Below are 20236 nucleotides of genomic sequence, written 5' to 3'. Positions count from 1 at the left end.
CTTTTAGTCTGCATTTCTCTTATGTGTGAGGTTGAGACTCTTCACATATTTAAAAGTTTGGGGGCAGCTGTTTTTAAAGGTGGTAACAGCCAGGGTGGGGAGCTAGGCATTCTCATCAGTACCACCTGCAGCTGGCGTTCAGGCAGAGACTGGCCACCCTCCTCTTGGGCGGTTCTCACTGGAACACGGCCTTCACCAGGGTGATGCTTTCCAACCCCTGACCCCCAGGGGAGTATGCCCAAAGGACATTTCTTTTGGTGGCCCGTAGCAAATATGAAAGTGTACCTGCATGTGATTCCTCACTGTCACATTTGTTAAAGGATTTTCAGCAATTTTCTTGTTGAAATTATTTGATTACTAGTCACAGTTTGGGCTCTGATTTTTTTTTAAAATAGCTTTATTGAGATATAATTCACATACCATACAATTCACCCATTTAAAATGTACAATTTAATGGGTTTTGGTATATTACTTTATTAGTTTTTAAAGATTATGGTAAAATATATCTAACAATTTGCCATTTTCCCCATTTTTAAGTGTACAACTCAGTGGCATTAATTACATTCACAATGTTGCATGACCAGCACCACTATTTATTTCCAAAACTTTTCATCACCCCAAACAAACTGACTCTTGTGGGCTCTGGTTTTTTGGCTTTCAGTTGGGCCTATTTGGTGTATTCTTCAGCTCGGCTCCTATAACAAAATGCCACAGACTGGGGTCTTAAACAACAGAGATTTACTTCTCACAGTTCTGGAGGCTGGGAAGTCCAATATCAAGGTGCTGGCTAGGTGGGTTTCATCCTGAGGCCTCTTCTCTTGGCTTGTAGGTGGCCACCATCTTGCTGTGTGCTCACATGACCTCTTCTCTCTGCTCAGGCAGAGAAAGCTCTGGTCTCTGTTCCTCTTCTTTTGACACCAGTCCTTTCAGATTAGAGCCTCACCCTTATGACATCACTTAACCTTAATTCCCTCTTAAAAGCTCTATCTCCAAATACAGTTACACTGGGGGTTATGGGGGTGGGAGGGGGGTATAATTTAGCCCATAGCATTTAGGAATTATTTTGAAGTAAGAAAAACCTAATAAATTTTCCAATGAAATGATTATTTTAAATTAATTTAACAAATGTAATGAATGAGCATTACATTTTGGAGAGGTGTAATTTAAAAATTTCAGGTGTAATTTAAAAATTTCAGACTCAAGATGTGATCCTTCTTACAATCGTCTGGAGTCTTCTTTCTAATCCTTTTCTTCCCCTCCATCGCCCTATGAGAACTGATTCTATAGATTCATTTCCAGAAAAAGGTAATTTCTTCTTTGCTGTGCGCCATTTCGGCTTAAGCTTCACAGGAACACTCTGCTTTCAGATAGAAGAGGAAACCTATATGACAAATCAGGGATTTTTTTTTTTCAGGAGAGTTGGATTACCAGCATAGCACTGGCTAAACTATATTATTTCACCAAGTAAAAGAGATGAATAATTTAGAAAATAGTAGAATTGATACATGAATTGAATAGCTGCTTTTCTAGGGACTTCGCAGGTGGCACAGTGGTTAAGAATCCGCCTGCCAATGCAGGGGATGTGGGTTCAAGTCCTAGTCCGGGAAGATCCCACATGCTGTTGGAGCAACTAAGCCCATGCGCCACAACTACTGAAGCCCACGCACGTAGAGCCCGTGCTCTGCAACAAGAGAAGCCACCGCATGAGAAGCCCACATGCAGCAACGAAGAGTAGCCCCCGCTCGCTGCAACTAGGGAAAGCCCACACGCAGCAACGAAGACCCAACGCAGCCAAATTAAAAAAAGAAAACTTAAAAAAAAATAAAAGAAGAAAAGCTACTTTTCTGAAAAATACTGATACATCAGTCAGTCATGGTCCAGCCAGGAAGACTGAATCCACACCAGATAATTCAGTGGAGGGAATTTCATTATGTGGTATCTGAAAGAGGATGCAAGGGAAAGTGAGGCCCTAAAGGAGGTGGTGGGTGTGTTGCCCAGAGCCCAGGAATGGGGCCTCCCAGTGGGAACTGAGCACAGTGATCTTGCCTGGCTGTGGCTGGGGCCGTGGCAGGATCTGAGACTGCAAACAGCTAGACTGCAGGAAGTACAGAGAAAGAAGTCCCCAGGCTTCTTTCCTTCCACCCTCCAACATCCTGCCTGTGCCATGAACCAAACCTGACAGGAGCTTGTCAGCAAGGGAGCCTGGGAAATGCAGCAAGCAGGGGACAGGCCCGGGATGGATCTGAGGACAAACAGGCAAATGACTGGCACCACAGCCAAACCTCCTCAAGCAAGAAAAAGGAAAAAACTGAATAAAGAAAATAGAACAAGGATATCACAACAGATCTAGAGAACAAGAATTATAAGAGAATATAGTGTGCACAATGATATTAATTTGAAAATCTCAAGATAAACAGTTAATTTTCTTGAAAATATACATTGATTTTTATAAATTTCTTTTTTTAGAAGAAAATCTGAACTATCCAATAAGAAAGAAAAAACTACTCAAGGAATAACACCAAAAAGAATATTGGCGGGGGGGGGGGGGGTGGACAATTTTGTAAATAATTTTTTTCCAAACTTTTAAAGAACAGAAAATTCCCATGCTATAGAGACTATTTCACATAAAAAATCTAAAAACTCATTTTATGAAGGTACTATAATCCTAATAACAAAACTTGGCCAAGAAACTGTGCTCAAATACAACACCACACTCTCTCAAGCTCAGGTATCCACACTAGACAGTGGCCTCAACACTATACTCCACAACAGTCCTTTTATAACCAATATTTTTTTTTCCAATAGCGAGAAATGTACTCATTTTAATGGAATTCCAAAAGATAGTATAATTTTAAATAAAATAGCCTAACAGGCACAGGTTATTAGAAACAGACACAAGCTACAAAAAGACTAAAAAAGGATACACAAATAGCTTTTAATGTATTGGAAATAAATGGCTTCATTCTCAGTTTTTTGGGGTTTTTTTTATGATTACAAACCAGGAACATTTTTATTGTTTATTCCCCGTAGACAAACTATATTAAGATTTTGGTGAAAACACATATTATTTTTTTTAACATCTTTATTGGAGTATATTTGCTTTACAATGGTGTGTTAATTTCTGTTTTATTCACAAAATGAATCAGCTATACATATATATATATCCCCATATCTCTTCCCTCTTGCATCTCCCTCCCTCCAACCCTCCCTATCCCACCCCTCTAGGTGGTCACAAAGCACCAAGCTGTGCTATGCGGCTGCTTCCCACTAGCTAGCTATTTTACATTTGGTAGTGTATATATGTCCATGCCACTCTCTCACTTCGTCCCAGCTTACCCTTCCCCCTCCCCGTGTCCTCAAGTCCATTCTCTAGTAGGTCTGCATCTTTATTCCCATCCTGCCCCTAGGTTCTTCATGACCCTTTTTTTTTTTTTTTTAGATTCCATATATATGTGTTAACATACGGTATTTGTTTTTCTCTTTCTGACTTACTTCACTCTGTATGACAGACTCTAGGTCCATCCACATCACTACAAATAACTCAATTTCGTTTCTTTTTATGGCTGAGTAGTATTCCATTGTATATATGTGCCACATCTTCTTTAACCATTCATCCCGTCGATGAACACTTAGGTTGCTTCCATGTCCTGGCGATTGTAAATAGAGCTGCAGTGAACATTGTGGTACATGACTCTTTTTGAATTATGGTTTTCTCAGGGTATATGCCCAGTAGTGGGATTGCTGGGTCGTATGGTATATAACCAATATTTTAAACACCGCTATACTATCCTGAAATAAAATTTTACAGGGAATATTGATTGTTTACAAACCTAATATCAAAATCACTATAAAATATAAGGGAATAAAATACAAAAGATTCTGTATTTCAATATAAATGCTCATTCTTTCACATAATGAGGTAATCAGATGCTTGCATGTATGTAGTAAAATCATCAAGAGCAGGACAGCCATGTTTATACACCCAGACCGGTGTGCTGCATTTGTGACTAACACCCAAGAGTCAAGGACATGATTTTTCTGAATTGGTGAACAACTCTTTGGAAAGTTCTAAACAAAAGAAAGTACTGTTTTCTCCAGTTTTACGCAGTAGTTGAGTTTCTGGGAAATTCAGGTGTATTAAAGCTGTGCAAAACTTTCCTTGTGTATTTGTAAAAAGTTAGGTTCAGAAAAATGGTACAGATGAACTGGTTTGCAGGGCAGAAATTGAGACACAGATGTAGAGAACAAATGTATGGACACCAAGCGGGGAAAGCGGCGGGGGGTGGTGGTGGTGGTGTGATGAATTGGGCGATTGGGAATGACATGTATACACTGATGTGTATAAAATTGATGACTAATAAGAACCTGCTGTATAAAAAAAAAATAAAATTTTAAAAAAGAGAGAAAAAAAAAAGTTAGGTTCTAGGCACACATAATTGTAAAAAGGTTTTCACCTACATCAGTGGTTCTCAAACTGCAATATGCATAAGAATCACCTAGGGGACTGGTTAAAACACAAACTGCTGGGCTCCGTTCCCAGAGTTTCTGATCACTAGGAGTGTTACCCAGGGTGTTGTGAGAGAAGCAGACCAATAGGAGTTATTTCACACACACACACAGACACACACACACACACAGTACCTGTGGGAGCTGGGCCCACAGTCTCTAAGGCTGCTGTCTTCCCGTCCATCTGCTGCTGGAGCTTGGGGCCCACAGAGCAGGCAGGAAGGGGACGGCAAGGACCAGCTGGAACCTGTCAACTCTCACTGTCTCCAGTCTTGATGCAGGTCACCTGCACGATTCATCACTGAGCTAAACACGCCCCCGGCCTAGGGGTGGGAGAAGCTTAAGGAAGATCATGGGAAGGTGGAGCAGCTGCAGGCATATAATCCACACTGACCGTGAGTCACAGCCGCACCTGCCCCATCGCCCGAGCGTGAAACCAGAACGGCTGCGGCTTCCCTTCCACCCACCACATCTCACTCAGGAACGTCTCTCGTGGCCCACTCTACCCAGAAACACACAGGGGAGTGAATTCTGGGGCATGTTGTTCCGCCCAGCCAAGTCACCACATTAAAAAGCCACCTCAAGTTTGAGGGTCGGGCTGGAGAATTTGCACTTCAGACAAGCTCCCGGGTGATGCCCACGCTGCAAGTCTGTGGACCAGGCTGAGGATCACCGCCCTCCACGAATGCACGGCAGGACCCTCGTGCAGGACTGCCTCAACAATTGCATTGCATCTACGTGGCCCCCGTCACCGCAGACTTGGGTGTGCCCCCAATTTTTATGACAAGCACAAACCCCCACCTCCAACTGCCAAAATGCTTCTTTGAGAACGGACATATTCTACAGGGAGGAACTCCTGGGGTTCTCTCAGCAATTCTAGGAAGATGCCCCAGAGAACCCCTTAAGGGACCGAAAGAAAATCAGCGATTCACGTTGACATCAGCACAGGATCCACTCTGGCAGCGGGACAGAAGACTCAGCAGCATGGACAGCAGAGAAAGTTCAGGAACTGTTTTGACCTCACAAAAGCTCAAGGATACAAGAAAGACCAAGCAGCTATTTAGAGAGGATGAAAGAGGAGCGAGCAAGAAACCCTGCAAATAGCAACGTAGAGAAGGTGAGTAATTCGATTTGGAGCAGCTCTTGCATATGTGTGCTCAGAAGGATGTGTTCCAGAACAGAATGTGTCAAGGTGAGAAGGGTGTCACCAGGCCAGAGGAGGAGGCATGTTGAGGCGTGTCCAGGGGAGCAAGGGATACTTTTAAAGGCTGTGTCTTTAGGGCCTCAGCCCAGGCCCTTCTCTGGAACTGCCTCCCACTCTTCCAGGTCGTCTGAAAGTGTGAGTCAGCCACCCCCGCCCGGCCACAGCGGCTTGGCCCAGGGAGGGACGTGTGACTCAGGGACCCAAATCCTTTCACTAGGATGAGCCAATCTGAACTTCTCTCAGAGAATTTGAACTACATAACACAGAACTCCAGTCCACCAGGGAGAGTGGAGTCAGGGCCAAGGTCGGCTCCGCGTGGGCGGGGCTGGGTTTCTGGGGTGCAGGAACAAGGGTCTGTGGAAGAGGCCACGCCTCGGAGACTGGGACACCTGTGGAGAAAAGCAGAGGTGAGAAAGAAACTGGCCGGCTGAGACAGGGAGACAGAGAGAGCACAGCACAGGTTGAATGAATGAAGGAAACATGAATCGCCCCTCCCACATGTGATCTCTGTGACTGGTTATTGTGAACGAGTCGAGTCACTGGAGGTTAGGGAGGGAAGCAGGTGTTCCCACAGCCGTGGGAGAAGGAGGTGACGCTATAGGTTCTGATTCTCTCAACTAGCATTTACTGAGCATTGCTGTGCGCCGAGCACCATGCTGGATGCTGGATGCGGGGATAGAAGATACAGAGATATAGAAATATAGCCCCACTCGTGGGGGATTTGGGGGGAACACCCATAGAGGAAAGGGGTCGTGCGTTCTAGGAGCACAGAGGGCTGAGTATCCGCCTCCGCTTGGCTAGAGACCAGGTGTGATCAGGGAAGGTGATACTTGGGTTGTATCTTTTCTTCAGGCCAAGGAGAGGGTAGGGTGTTCCAGGCAGAGGAAACAGCAAAGGAAAGGACAGAAGTGGGAAAAGGCAGAGCCCCAGGCTGAGGAGCAAAGGAAGCTGGAACTGCAGCTGAGAAAATGGGCCGTAGCCGGTCAGCATTGGCCCTGCGTGCTGTGCCCAGGCGCTGAGCTGGGAGTCCCTCAAGGATTCGGAGTGAGAGGGCGGGTGGCCGTGGCCATGGTCTGGATGAGGGGGTGTAGGCCTCCTCCAGGCAGGAAGAGCGAGGGCCTGTGATACAGCGCTCACACCTGCGGCAGCCTGCCTTTATAGCTCATCTGCTGTTCTGGATTCATTTCAGTGTAACCAGCCAATGAGTGGTTTAGATCTTCTCTGCCCAGTGCCACCCTTAGACTTGGGCAAAATGGATGCCATGAACTAAGCCAGACCCAAAAGGACAAATATATGATTCCACTTACATGGGGAACCTAAAATAGGCCAGTTCATAGAGACAGAAAACAGAATGGTGGTTGCCAGGGGCTGGGGGAGGCGGGCATGGGGAGTTCCTGTTTAATGGGTACAGAGTTTCAGTTTGGGATGATAAAAAAGTTCTGGAGTTGGATAATGGTGATAGTGGCACAAAAGTGCAAATGTACTTAATGCCCCTGAATTGCACACTTAAAAATGGTTAAAAGAGTAAATTTTACGTTATGTTTATTTTACCACAATTTTTAAAAAGTGGATGCCAGGGCTCCATGCTTTAGAAGGCCCGGCCCCCCTCCAACCCTCCTCTGGCTGCGCCCTTGTCCTATGGGCTTTCAGCGTTCAAGCACCTCACAGGCCTGAGAGAGGCTGCCCTTCCCTAATGGGCTATGGAAGGGAGTGCACAGACTAACTTTGACCATACACAATCATTCCCTTACGTACTGACTTCACAGCCTGACCCCACATACGCTGTAGCTACCAACAGTTTGCACGGTTGGGAGTCAGACAGATCAGGGCCCAAGTCCCAGCTCCGTGTTCAGTTTCCCCCTCTGTAAAATGGGCCTAATTATAGTAGCACCTCATGAAGTGGCTGAAATGGGTAAATGAGCCCCTGCAATAACGTGGTTAGGGGACTGACACACAAGAAATGTCAGGAAACTTGGCTCTTACTAGAATATTCACTCTGCGTTCTTGACTGGAGGACTGCTTATAGCTGTGTTGAGAAGTGAAGGGAGAAGGTCATGTTGTCTGAGGGTGGTGCAAAGTTATCCAAGCAGGCGAGTGGGAGCCCCCTGCCCTGGGCTGAGTCAGCTGGGAGGCCTGGGTCACGCTCACCAGACAGTGGTGTCTGCAAGTCCCATGTGGCTTATTATACGCTTTGGAGACATCAGTCTCACACAGGTCTCCGCCCTGGGGCGTAGAGTCTCATGATAAATTTGATTAAAATGTCTCTCCCTTTGACCATTCCACTCACAGGATTCACTTAGAATTCATTTATTTAATGGGTTAATATTTTGCATCAGCTTTGGCTAAGCAGGATCAGTGCCCTGAGACCCAACTCCAGTGTTTCTTGCTATCTGTAAATGAGAATAAGGACAGGTATTTTTGCTATGAGTTTCTTCGGTAAAAATTTGGCAGTGCATAATTTGTGTCACCTATTGCAACTTTTATAATAAGTGAATTTTATGCATCCCCAGTTACAACTTTTATTGTTTTTTTCTTGAGGGATTTTCAAGTAAATAGCTTCCAAAAGCCACCCTGCTTGTCTGGTTCGGATACTTTAAAGCCATAATTATGAGTTTGAATTGAGTTAAAAATTAGAGCCTCCAAAGCTTAGCTCATGCCGAGCACAGTGGTAGGCAAAAAGGTAAATCAAAACACTTTTGAGCAAGACAATGGATGGCTACAGTTTCAAATAAAAAATTAGGACACTGTAAAAATCATATTACATTTGGTTCACTGGGAAACATCTCCATGTGACTACTAACCCACACTTAACTCACTGTTGTTAAGTACTCCACGTAGGAGTACTAACAGCAAACGTTACTTAAAGCAACTAACATGTCACATTGCTCTAAGGACGGTAAAATACATATGAAATATCTACAATCTCCAGCTCAACTTTCCCTTATTTTGCTAAGGGGAAAAACACATGTGAGATGAAATTGTATGGATATTATATTTGAATCTTCTGGATCATTCCAAAGTATGATGGCAAATTTTCTAAAAGGAAATCTGGTATTTCCAAAGTATTTTTATAATGCAGAGCTGCACTAGGTTTTAGTATGATGAATTTCCACCTAAGTGAAGACTTTCTCATTGAAAAGGGTGAAATTATTGAAAATATTCCATATCAGATTTATTTCCTGGCTACACAAAAAACTCTAAGCTCAGATTTCTGGGATACCTTTGTTGCTGTTGTTTGTTTGGCCATGCTGCACAGCTTGCAGGATCTTAGTTCCCCGACCAGGGATTGAACCCGTGCCCCCTGCAGTGGAAGCGTGGAGTCCTAACCACTGGACCACCAGGGAACTCCCAGGGATACCTGGAAAAACCATCTCCCAAAATAGGCTTTTTGAAAAGTCTCCTCGATGGCAGCAGATTGACATCCTTTGAAGGGATGTCAATCCCTTTTTGGAAAGGAGATACTGGGCAGAGTCACCTCCCGTGGATAAGGGAGGTGATCAGGCTAGACAATAAGCAAGCTGTCTTTTCTGTCGGTGTTTATCAAGCCTTCCTCACGTGTATCTCTATGTGCTAGAGATACACGGACACGAGGCTTTCTAAGGTGGCTTGAAGACAGTTCTTAAAGGAAAACCCAAAGGATGTCTTCGACAATGGCAACAACATATAAAGTCCACAGTGCATCAAAATGACTACTTTTGACAGATACTTATTTAGATAAGTTCTTTTATGTTTTTTTTTAAAGAAAGACTAATTACTTCATAATCATACTTTATAAGTCTACTTAGATAAAATTGTACTATGTGTAGCTTGTGCTTTGTTTTATAATTGACGGGTTTCTGGAAAGTTGTGGGAAAATACTTTAAAATCAAACACACAAGGAAATTATTTTAAGAGGGAGAAACTGTGTTCCATTTATTTCCAAGCACCATTTGCTCTGTATGTCAGAGGCCCTCCAGGGACTCTGCTCCCACAGAGATGCCCAAATCTCCAGAACCTGTTGACCTGCACTCGGCCTCCCCTGTAGGACCTGGACACCTGAGCACAGACGGGAACTAGTGAGCTTGTCAGAGGCAGGTGATATAGCGGTAAATCCTCCAACCAGGAGTCTTCTTAATCAACGCCATGGTTCCTAGTTATTGCTCTGGACATATTGACAAACAGAAAAGACCTTACCCACTTTATTACCCTGGTTCACGATCTTCTAGACCCGGTCTCACATTTTTAGGATACGGTATGAGCTTTAAAGCTCTGCAGCAGCCCTGCTGGCAGTTTGGAGTAATTCAACCGTGCAAAAATTCGACTTCGGGTGAATCATGAACTCGCTAGTTTTATAGACCAAAAATGGCAATCTCCCATGGTTCAACCTAATACGTTGGAGGAAGAGTAGGGTATGGTTTAGAAAGTCAGCATTTAGCATTGATCTTTCCTCCTTTTCCCTCCTCCAAATAACCCAATAGAATGCTTTCCTCTCAAGTAACTCCGTGTAAATCTAAGACAGGGGATGTAGGGAAACACAGACAGTTCCTGGGCTCCAGTCCTCCCCGAGGGAGAAGAGGGGAAGACCTTTAGAAATGTATTTAGTTCGTAAATAAATCCTTGTCTAGCTGCCCAGTGCTGGGAGGAAACTGCTCAGCCACTGCTGGTTCTACGTCATTAATGCCATCACCACGGGAGGGCAGAGCCGCCTCCATCCTGGAAGGAGGATAAGGATCTCACCCTCACATTACCATGCTGTGAAAATTAAGGCACAGAATCACAGTGAAGACTCATTGAGATGGTGATACAGTCAGATTCAGAACTAGTCTCTGAATCCTCTGGAAATCAGCTTCCATGTTAACAGCATGGACAGGAAAGGCTTGAGTGGTATTTCATAAGCCCAGTGGGTACTGAGTGAGAGAAACAAAGTACAGCCTGTCGGACTGGGATTTGAGCTCTCTCTCCTTCTCCTGTGGGTGTCGTGGTATAGAATCCAGGGCCATACAAACCCTTTTTTGGGGTAGATTCTGCAGTGTTTTCAAGATAGGTCCCCTACACCTAGAGTCTCTCCCCGGCATGGGCTCTCTGACGTGCACTAATACGTGAGCTATTGTTGAATCGGCTCCCACACTCAGCACATCCATAGGGTTTTTCTCCCGTGTGCATTCTCTGGTGAATAATAAGACTTGAGCTCTGACTGAAGCTCTCCCCACATTCCCCGCATTTATAGGGTCTCTCTCCAGTGTGGATTCGCCGGTGGGTAATGACGTTTGAGCGGTCACTGAAACGTTTCCCACATTCCAGACACTCATAGGGTTTCTCTCCTCTGATGGCTGGTGAGAGCGGAACTCTTACTGAACTTTTTCCCACGCTCGAGGCACCGGTAGGGTTTTTCGCCAGTGTGCGTTCACCAGTGTGTCCCAAAGTGCGAGCCGTTGGTGAAACTCTTTCCACACTCACTACACTTACGGGGTTTCTCTCCTGTGTGGATCCTCTGGTGCGTAATAAGGCCTGCGCTCTGCGTGAAGCCTGTGCGGCACTCCCCACGTTTATAGGGCTTTTCTCCTGTGTGGATTCTCTGGTGTGTGATGAGGTCAGAATGATCACTGAAGCCTCTCCCACATTTGGGGCATTTGTAGGGCTTCCCCACCGTGTGGATTCTCTGGTGGCAAACCAGATATGAGCTTTGGCCAAAGCTTTTCCCACATTGGCCACATTTATAGGGTTTCTTTTCTCCAATGTGGGCTAATCCGTGGATAGCTAAGTGTGAGCTCAGGCTGAAATATTTTCCACATTCACAGCATATATTGGGTTTTTCTCCAACATAGGTTCCCTGAGGACCTATGAATTTACCTAAGTCTCTTTCTGGAGGAGAGAGCCACTCTTGTCCATCTTCTAAGGATATTTCTCACTGCTTCTCTGCCCCATATTCACTTTCCCAGTCTTTCCTCCAGTTGAGGTATTGGGAAACATCCATGTTGGATCCTCCTAATAACACCCCAGGTAGTTTTACTGCCTCTGAAATGTCCTGGCTCGAATCCTCCTCATTCTCTGTCCTTGTTTCAAGATCTGAAAGAATGAAATGAAACTGCAAAGGTTACCTATTTTCTGATTCAGAAGAATGGAAACAATGTGAAAGAGGTCCTTACTGGTCACTTAAAAACAAGTTATTGGTGGTGACAGGCCTTAATCAATTTTCCATTAACCAGGAACAAATAAGCTGGAATATGGCTGAACCATTGTCAAGACCAGCAGACATCCAGGCCTCACTCACTCCCCCAGCTTCTAAGCAGGAAGGTCACGTGGAGAAAGGCTGGAGGCAGGTCCAGGCGCACTTCTTCCTCTTCAGTCAGAGCGGCTCCCCGCTCCTCAAAGGCTCTGTCCCCAAGCTCAGCTCCCCCTCTCCTCCCATCACCTACGAACTGGCAATCGGTACTAAAAAGCCACCTTTCTCTTCCTGATACTGCCTTCTGGGTAGAGGGACGTGCCTTAGAATACTTCTCCTGGCCATTCTCCATCCCCTTCCTTACAGGTGGGAGGAATGACTTCCTTGGTTAACAAGCAGTTGGTGTACGTGGCTCAGAAGATCAGCAGTGAAGGCTCTAACCCTGCAGGGCGAGGTGGTGGTTGTCCAGTGCTGCCTGCGGCTCAGTTCTGGGGCTCTGTGTGACCCCACAGCTAAGCCACACCCTCAAGAGCTCCACCATTTAGAAAGCTGCCATTTTGATCTCAATGTCTTACTCATGTCTCTCTCAGTCGGTCTAGAACCTGAGCAGGAGAACAGTTCTATTTATCAGATCGCCTGAAATTCCAACAAAATGACTGAGCCCCACTACAGAAGGCAGCTCATCTTAATCATGAGAAATTCACCCCTCCAATAATCTAAGGTTGACTGTAGTTTTAATTTGGGGTCATCCATGTTCCCTTTTTCTACTAACCTGGTTAAGTGATAGTTAATTAAAATTATAATTCAGATAGAAATTTAAGAGAGAAATCATAAACACTAATACTTTGTTTATAGCTACATATTCCAAGGTAACTAAAGAGAACAGGCTTTCTTTTCTGTTCTTCTCACAACTCCTGTGGTTTCAGCACCACAGAACAATAACCCGGGAAGATCAAGTGCCTGGGTTCCTCTCCCGCCCTTGCCCAGTGCTGGCTTGTCCATGTTCAGAATTACAGGTCTGACTTCTTTGTTGGTGAGATACTAGCTTTCACTCATTTCCCACCTGCACAGGAAGTTTTCCGAATTTCCTTGAAATCCTGGAGACTGTCCTTCCAAAGTTCTTCACTTCCCTCCACACTTGAGACCCCATCTGACAGGGGAACTGGAGGTCTTGCCCAAGAAAAAGCAAGAAGGGACATGGGGTTCTTATGTAATTTGCCTTCTGTTCTCATATCTGGAAGTGGTAGGTGGGATGAGAATGGAAGCACGTCTCAGAAAGGTCTAGTTTTCAAAAGAAAAAGTTAATGACTTAGGAAAATTTCCCCCTTAAGTTCAGCATACAGGGCAATGTGCTTATGTATTTTAACAATAATTATAACAATGATGACAATGAGAACTAACATTTGCTGAATGCAAACAATGTAACAACCCAGGGAGGTAGATACCATCACTGTGTCCATTTTGCAGATAAGAAAATGGGGGCTCAGGGTGTTTAACCAATGTACCCGGGAACAGACAAGTCTTTAAAGTGGCAGACTGTTATATATAATATATGCAGAGTTCACATCTATGGGGCACTTTAGGTGGAAACAAACAACTGAAACTTTAAGTAACTCTCCTGTTTCTCTAATATTGTTACTAAAAGCAGGCAGGGAGATCCCTTTGCTGTCGAGCAGAGCAAAGCCCTCAAAATCATCTTCCTGAGTCTATTGGTTTCTATCAGTATTTAAAGATAGGTTGTAAATAGTGTCCCTCTATAGAAATCAACAATTTTCCTCCTGACAAGGCCATTCAGATACAGACTAGTGATAGCAGAGTGACAGACGATAAGCATGTCTCCTGATTCACGGTCCCTAATCTTCCCGCGGGGCTTCCTCTCTCCCATTGTTCTGAAGTGCACTTCGGGGAAGAGAGCTTACCATTGGGGTACCCCCTCGAAGCCTGGGGGCCGAGGCTCCTGGGCTCCTCTGTCATCTCATTACCATCCCCTGTCACTGCCTTCTGGTTTTCTTTGGAGTCCCCTCTAGTCCGCAGAATGCCTCCTGCCACCTCAAACGCATCAAAGGTGTTGGCCAGGGTCCAGGGACTCATCAGGGCATCCATCTCATCGTAGAAGGGGCCGGTGCCTGGAGTGTGGGTGCTCCTGGCTTTGCGGTAGTTGGTCTGGAGGTTTTTGAACCGGTAGCGACACTGCTCCAGGGTCCGCAGGAAGCCCCGCTCTCGCAGCCGCTCAGCCACAATCCGGTACACCTGGCGGTTCCGATGGCACGTACGGAGCTTCTCATGAATCCAGGACTCACTGAGAATTCCCAGGAAAATGTTGGTTTCCTCGTAGCCCCAGTGCATCCCTGCCACCTTCTCATCCTTCAGGCCCTGCCACTCCAGCTCATCCCCCGTCTTGGCTTTTCTCAAGATGGGCACCTGGCCAGGCCTGACTCTTCCCCAACCCACCAGGGAGTCTCACACTCTCCTTCTCTCTGGAGCACTGAAGATCTGGGGTCTGTGGGTTTTCCTCCTGCTCCACGTGGGAGCTCACACAGGGTCTGTGGGTTGGAAAGGCTGTTTGCAGGGAGACAAGAAGAAGACATAATGGTTGGGTGAATCTAATAATCCCAAGCACTTTATATGCCAGGGAGGGGAGATATTAATTTTTTTAAAAAACTCCAAGGGAGGGCTTCCCTGTGGCGCAGTGGTTAAGAATCCACCTGCCAATGCAGGGGACACGGGTTCAAGCCCTGGTCCGGGAAGATCCCACATGCCAAAAATCAATAAATTAATTAATTAAAATAAATAAATTAATTCAATGAGTGAGACAGGGAGGAGAGAAAGCAAAGGAAGAACTAAGCTACCATTTACTGAACACCAGGCACTGCACTGGAAACTTCACATTTGCTCAAAATTCCCGTTAGTATGCGGCAGAGCTGGGATTTGAACTCAGGACTGTCTGAATCTGAAGCTTTTGTTTTTCTCCCACTACACAATCCTGCATACCATGAGGGAAAGATCCAGATACCGAAAGAAGGAAGTAACCATTACTTTTAAGACAAACAAGCAATCTTAGAGTCAAGGAAAAGAATGACTTAATACAACCCCTCACTACCTCAGCTGTGGCACTGCCTTACACAAGGAAGGAGATTTGGGCAACATTTTGCAAGCCGATGAAATTTTGGAGCCTAATCTATAAAGTTACTGGGCCTGCCCACTGGGTAAAATTCCTTTGGAATTTCCGATAGGCAAGAGAATTGGTGCAAAGGGCCCCACTCAGTAGCAGAAGGTGACCTGATAAGAGAAATGTCTGGCCCACCTGGGAGCTGCTCATGGTCCCCTGGTCACAGCTGTTCTCCATAGAAAGACCCAGAGCCTGAGGATCAGGCAGGCCTGGGGCAAGAGAAAGGAGCCATTAGAGGGAATGCTTCTTGGCTCCTCCCAGGGACCAGCCCAACTGGTTTGGAAACAGAAGAGTCTTCCTCCTTCTCTCAGTGTCTGCTTTGTCCCATCAAAGAAGGACTGGTGAAAAAGCAAAACAACACATTTCTCAAAGGAGAGTTCCAGATTTCCCTTCCATATCCATCCACGTTATTGACTGTCAGCGTTTTATGCTTTTATTCTTCAGTTTTGATAACACATGTGAATCATCTGAATTGGTCTGGGGACACGTACCTGTTTTGAGAATTACTGCACTCTAGTTTAGCCCTACCTTGTGCCTTTCCTACCACCCAGGCCTAAAATTGGTACCCACGCCTTACCTACTGGGACCAGTAAGGTCTCACTCACATAAGGAGAGGTGCCACCAGCTCTGCTGTGTAGTTTTACAAAACATGCCGACCAAGGTTCTTCTTCCCTTTGGAGGTGCCTGTTGAGGATCCCATAGATTCATGTGGTCAGCCTCAGTTTATATGCCACATCCTCCCAGGGAAAGGAGCTGTACCCGCTACCCCACTTCCTGCACTCAGAGCGGGTTTCACGCCCTCCCCACAGACGGGTCCCTTCTCCCTCCCTACACTGCTGCTGCTTACCGCTGTCGCGGAAGGATCCAAGTTTTACTTTGGGGCTGTGGTTCATTTGGTCTTCTGGTTCTGGCTGTGAGTTCTTCACCACTGCCTGGAACAGATACATGGATTCTGTCTGTGCTTGCTTCAGATGGATGTTTAGGGGACCTAGTACCGATCCTGAGGGATCCTCCTCTGACAGCACCTCCTGTCCCTGTTCGAGGACTGGAAATGGTCAGAATTCTGTAGGCACTAAAACTTAATCATCCCCAGACATAAAGAAGCAAAGGGGGAACTCAGTCTTATGCAAATCACTGCAGGGGCAGTAAGGAGTGTGGATGTGTGGGAGGTGCCATGGAGATAAGGTCTGGAACCCAGGCCCACTGCAATCTGCCCACCCAGCTCTCCCAGGGCTGCTCCTGTCAACCTCTATGCAAAACTAACAATACAGAGAGAGCAAGCAACAAGGCAGCTATTTTGCAACAGGACCTAAAGGTTCAATAATGTCAATAAAGACCAGTGAAACCCCTTGCTTCAGGCTGGCTGCTGCTGAATGAGAGCTGTTCTCCAAAGAGAAAATAGGTTGTATCTGCTCCTCCTGGATCAGAGTGGTGCTCAAACTATTTTAAACAATTCTCTTATTTACTGGTGGGGACCGACACTCAGAGCAACCAATGTTGTGCGTCCTCTGAAAAGTCAGTCTGAAAATGGAAGGAAAGTTGCAGCTACCAGGCCCAGGGAATAAGCAAACTCCATGCTGACACCAACAGCAAAGTGTACACATCACCCATACTGCTGGCAACCCAAGGTGGCTCTGTCTCTCATACTCCTCTATTTTAACTACTCAGAACTAAGTTTCCGTATCTCACCTGCAGCCCCAGTCTTCCAGGTTCTTTTTGCAAGTCTTCCACCAGAGCCACTGCCTCCTCTCCACTCTCTGGATGTTTTTGTCTAACCCAGATCTGGATCTCCTGGGGAAGGACAGCCAGGAACTGTTCCAGGACTAGCAACTCCAGGATCTGCTCTTTCGTACACTTCTCCGGTCTCAGCCACTGATGACAGAGCTTCTGGAGTTGGATGAGTGCCTCCCGGGGTCCTGATGCTTCTTGATAGTGGAAATACCAAAAGTGCTGGCAGGAGGTCTCTGGTCCAGGGATAATCCCTTGAAAGAAGATTTCCTGCTCCCAGTGGGAATCTTCTTCCAGCTTCACTATTTGGAGCTCTTCCTGTACTTGAGGAGTCTGGATTTGTTCATCCACAGCTACAGCCATTGTTCAGATCAGAGAAGAACCCTGCAGCTGTGCTCTGAAGTTCAAACCTCTTCCTTTACTTCACTGGGAAGCCACCTTTAGATAGGAGTCTAAGTAGAACTTGAAATTCTAGAGCCAGAGACATACATTACAGAGTGAATTCTAGTGAAAATCACAAGGGTTAGCCCAGTGGGATTGAGGTGAAGAAAAATATTCCTGTTCCTCCCTCCCCATGTCCTGATGCCCATGGAGTCTGGGCCTCTGTCACTGGGGAGGCAGCTCCAGAAGTCTGACAGTAGGGGTCAAGGGCTGGTGGTCTGGTTGGAAAGCAGAGGAGCGTGAAGCTGTGTTTGCACAGCGATTTACTTAACGCCAAGAAAATGCCAATGACCCATACTGAAGAATGAGGATGAGCTGATGGAGATAATGGGGACAATAAACTGCCCATTCTCCCAAGCCACTGGTGTTCAGAGTGTTGCCAAGTACATGCAGTACAAGAGCCAGACGGCACACAAGGTAGCAGCACCTTGGAGAGCAGAGCCTGAGTGGAGCCCGCTCTAAGCTTCGGAGATTCATCGGCTCCAACCCTCAACTGTCCTCGCCTCTGGGTGGGTTCTCAGATTTGTTTCTCTGGATTCCTCAGTCTTGGCATCATAACTCTCTCCCAAACAGGGAGATTTACCCTGGTTAAGGTTACAAGATACAACAGCCAGGATAATAAGATCACAGACTCACAGGATGTTACAGTTGGAACGGAAGTTAAGAGATATTCAGGCTTCAACTCCCTCAAAGCTGAGGCAGTCACGGCTCAGAGACCCCCAGGACCTTGCCCAAGGTCACAAAGCTGGCAGGAAATGGGCAGTGGCTCAGCCCGGTGACGGTGGACCGGGTGACTGGCCCGCAGAGCGTGACTTACACTGGAAGGCTACTCTGCTCCGCGGGCGACCTTCTCTGGAAGCTTTATGGGGTAAACGCGCGGGCCCTGGGGACAGGGTCGCCTCGTTGGCTACGGGGCCAGGGTCATCCCCGCCGGGCCAGGTGGGCAGGGAGAAGGAGGACGCCGCCAGCATGAGGTGCGCATCCTGCCCCGGGGTCTGCTCGCGGGGACGCGGGACCCGGGGTCTCCGCCCGGTCACGCCCAGCCTGCGCGGGCCCAGGCCCGAGGTGAGAGCCGCTCCCGTCCGCCGAGGCCCTGCGACCACTGGAGGGCCCCGACTCCGCGGTACCTTCTCTGTGGGCACGCAAAGTCCCCACACGACACTCCCACCCCGAGCCCAGACCCCAAGTCCGGAGCTTCGGACAGCCATAAATACCGGGAGCGGAAATGCGAGCCCCAGAAAAACTGGGGCTTGGCAGGACTACATTTCCCATAGACCTCCACCAGGGCCTGCAGACTGACAGCAGGATTAACCAGTAATCTATGCGGATGGCTTGGGTGCCCATTTGTTTCAGACGAATCATTGACGATGGGTGGGACTTTCCTACACGCCGGATTTGGGGGTGCGGAGCCGCAACTATAATCGTCGCACGTGGAGCGGGTGTAGACCTGCCTTGCTTCTCCTACCCCCGTGAGAATCTGGGGAGGTGGCGGCTTCTCGCCTTACTCCGCCCGGGGACCACTGAAAGAGAGACCCTTTCCAAAGCGTTTTCCCTTACAGCTGAAAGCGGGTGTTTATCCCTGTTAATCCATATTTAATCCTATTATACAGGTGAATAAACCCAGGCAGCTTGGACCCCAGGTCTCTCTTAGAGTGGCGTTGAGACTCCAATTCAGATGTTTTGCCTCTTAAAGTACTTTTCTGGCATAGTTGCCCACTGTGGTAATGCTTCACCACTATCCTCCCCCTTGCCTAACACACACACACACACACACACTTCCTCATTTCCTGCGTGCAAGGTCCTGGGTGATTCAAGATGAATATCATTGACGCTTATTCATTTAACAATCAATTGTAGAGCATATACTTTGGGACAAGCGAAACACTTCCTCCTCTTAAGGAGTGCAGTCTGGCAGAGAATGCATTTTCTAAAATGAAATGGTGAACAACTCCAATGCAGTGTGATAAGTGCTAAATGGAGGTGCTTTCAAAGTAAGTGACTGGAAGGAAATACTGGAGAGCAGCTGGGAGAGCCCAGGGGGAAAGAAGGTGTACCCTCAGGGAAAGGGGGCAGGAAACTATAATTCACTTTTGCGTATTTTATCTGGTTTGCTTCTGACAACAAATTTTGCATAGTTAGGTCTCACTCCCTATTTAACCGATAAAAGGTCTAAAACTCAACAGAAGGTGGGTGAAGCTACAATTCTCCCCAGGAGGGGCAGCCTGCGGTGGGGCAAGGGAAGGACAGAACAACAAGAGGGGCTCTCCGTAGAGTCCTAAATCCAGTTACAAGTCTGGGCCATGGAGATTCCTTCTAGCCTCTTGATTTTAGTTCCAAGAGGGCTAATGTGGAAAACTCAGGCCAGCGCTTTCAGCATGCACACACAGCTAGCTTTCAAACCAGCCCAGCCCAGAAGTTCCAGAGAGCTGCCTCAGGGACCAGTGAGGTGGGGCAAAGACCCAGCCCGGGAGAGCGCTTTGGGTTCTCACCATCCAGTCACCAGAGCATCTCTGCTTTTACATGTTTTCTATTGTTGCAAGATTTCACTTGAAAAAGTGGTTCCACTGTTACAAAAAGAAAACTGAAAATGACTAATCCAAGTATTCCATGTGCCATTCCCTTAACTCAGGGATCTCCTGAGCCAATGGAACTTTCACTGGAAGCAAAATCAAACCTGGAAAGGGTCATCCCAAACCTAGCTCCTATCACCTTCACCGTCAACACCACATCCAGTCCTCCAAACGAGAAGACTTGCATACGTGCCCTCGAGCTGCGAGCCACACTCCCCAAGGACTGGGACTAGAGGCCCCCGAAGAGTCTACACAGATGAGATGTTTTCCCAGCTAAAGCTTTCTGGTCCCTCAGAGGACAGTTGGTCTCAGAAACCTAGAAAGTTCCGTTCTTTGGTGAAAGCAGGTTCCATTTGATCTGAGTGATCAATATTACCACAGACAGTAGGATTTCGACATTCACCGCCACACCGAGTGATTTCGAGCAGCCTTCTGGAATGGGAAGGGCAAGCACGGGCATCAGCTGAGCAGGTGAG

The 20236-nt window shown here is 46.8% G+C and overlaps 3 protein-coding genes across 5 annotated transcripts in view; all 3 read right to left on the bottom strand.

Annotated features, from left to right (window-relative positions):
* Positions 1–10744: 10744 nt before the first annotated feature.
* On the bottom strand, positions 10745–11591 carry LOC137764679 (zinc finger protein 436-like; the record flags this gene model as incomplete). Its single annotated transcript, XM_068543751.1, is given in 2 exon segments — positions 10745–11012; positions 11014–11591. Coding segments are annotated over 2 exon segments (846 nt in total), but the record flags the coding sequence as incomplete, so codon positions are not given.
* Positions 11590–15977, bottom strand: LOC137773535 (zinc finger and SCAN domain-containing protein 20-like). Of its 2 annotated transcripts, XM_068558288.1 has the most exons (6): positions 15869–15977; positions 15627–15705; positions 15157–15359; positions 13772–14411; positions 12916–13022; positions 11590–11755 (listed from the first exon to the last, which is right to left on the bottom strand). In XM_068558288.1, exons 4-6 carry the CDS (start codon positions 14196–14198, stop codon positions 11696–11698), a joined length of 594 nt encoding a protein of 197 aa, XP_068414389.1. In that variant the 5' UTR covers positions 14199–14411; positions 15157–15359; positions 15627–15705; positions 15869–15977; the 3' UTR covers positions 11590–11695. The 2 variants fall into 2 exon arrangements, with proteins under 2 accessions (XP_068414389.1, XP_068414395.1); XM_068558294.1 differs by lacking the exon at positions 12916–13022.
* A 1073-nt stretch (positions 15978–17050) lies between these two features.
* ZSCAN2 (zinc finger and SCAN domain containing 2) overlaps positions 17051–20236 on the bottom strand; it is a 29528-nt gene continuing 26342 nt past the window's right edge. Inside the window, exon 4 of one of the 2 annotated variants that reach the window (XM_068558276.1) lies at positions 17051–17220. The gene's annotated coding sequence lies outside the window, so the exon portion shown is untranslated. Of the gene's footprint in view, positions 17221–17694; positions 17775–20236 lie in introns of those variants that run through there. The other variant, XR_011075698.1, reaches the window with a different exon arrangement.

The sequence above is a fragment of the Eschrichtius robustus genome, chromosome 1 (genome assembly GCF_028021215.1).
Source record: "Eschrichtius robustus isolate mEscRob2 chromosome 1, mEscRob2.pri, whole genome shotgun sequence".
In the NCBI taxonomy this organism is placed as follows: Eukaryota; Metazoa; Chordata; class Mammalia; order Artiodactyla; family Eschrichtiidae; genus Eschrichtius; species Eschrichtius robustus.
The sequence above is the reverse complement of the archived record's forward strand: the minus strand, read 5'-3'. Positions and strand labels throughout refer to the sequence as shown.

Coding starts and splice junctions, on each gene's coding strand:
- LOC137773535 (XM_068558288.1), bottom strand. CDS start 14,198: ATGCACTGGGGCTACGAGGAAACCAACATTTTCCTGGGAATTCTCAGT. Junction 13,023..13,771: donor TTCGAGGGGGTACCCCAATG/GTAAGCTCTCTT, acceptor TTCTTGGGCAAG/ACCTCCAGTTCCCCTGTCAG. Junction 11,756..12,915: donor TCGGAAAACTTCCTGTGCAG/GTGGGAAATGAG, acceptor TCATTCTTTCAG/ATCTTGAAACAAGGACAGAG.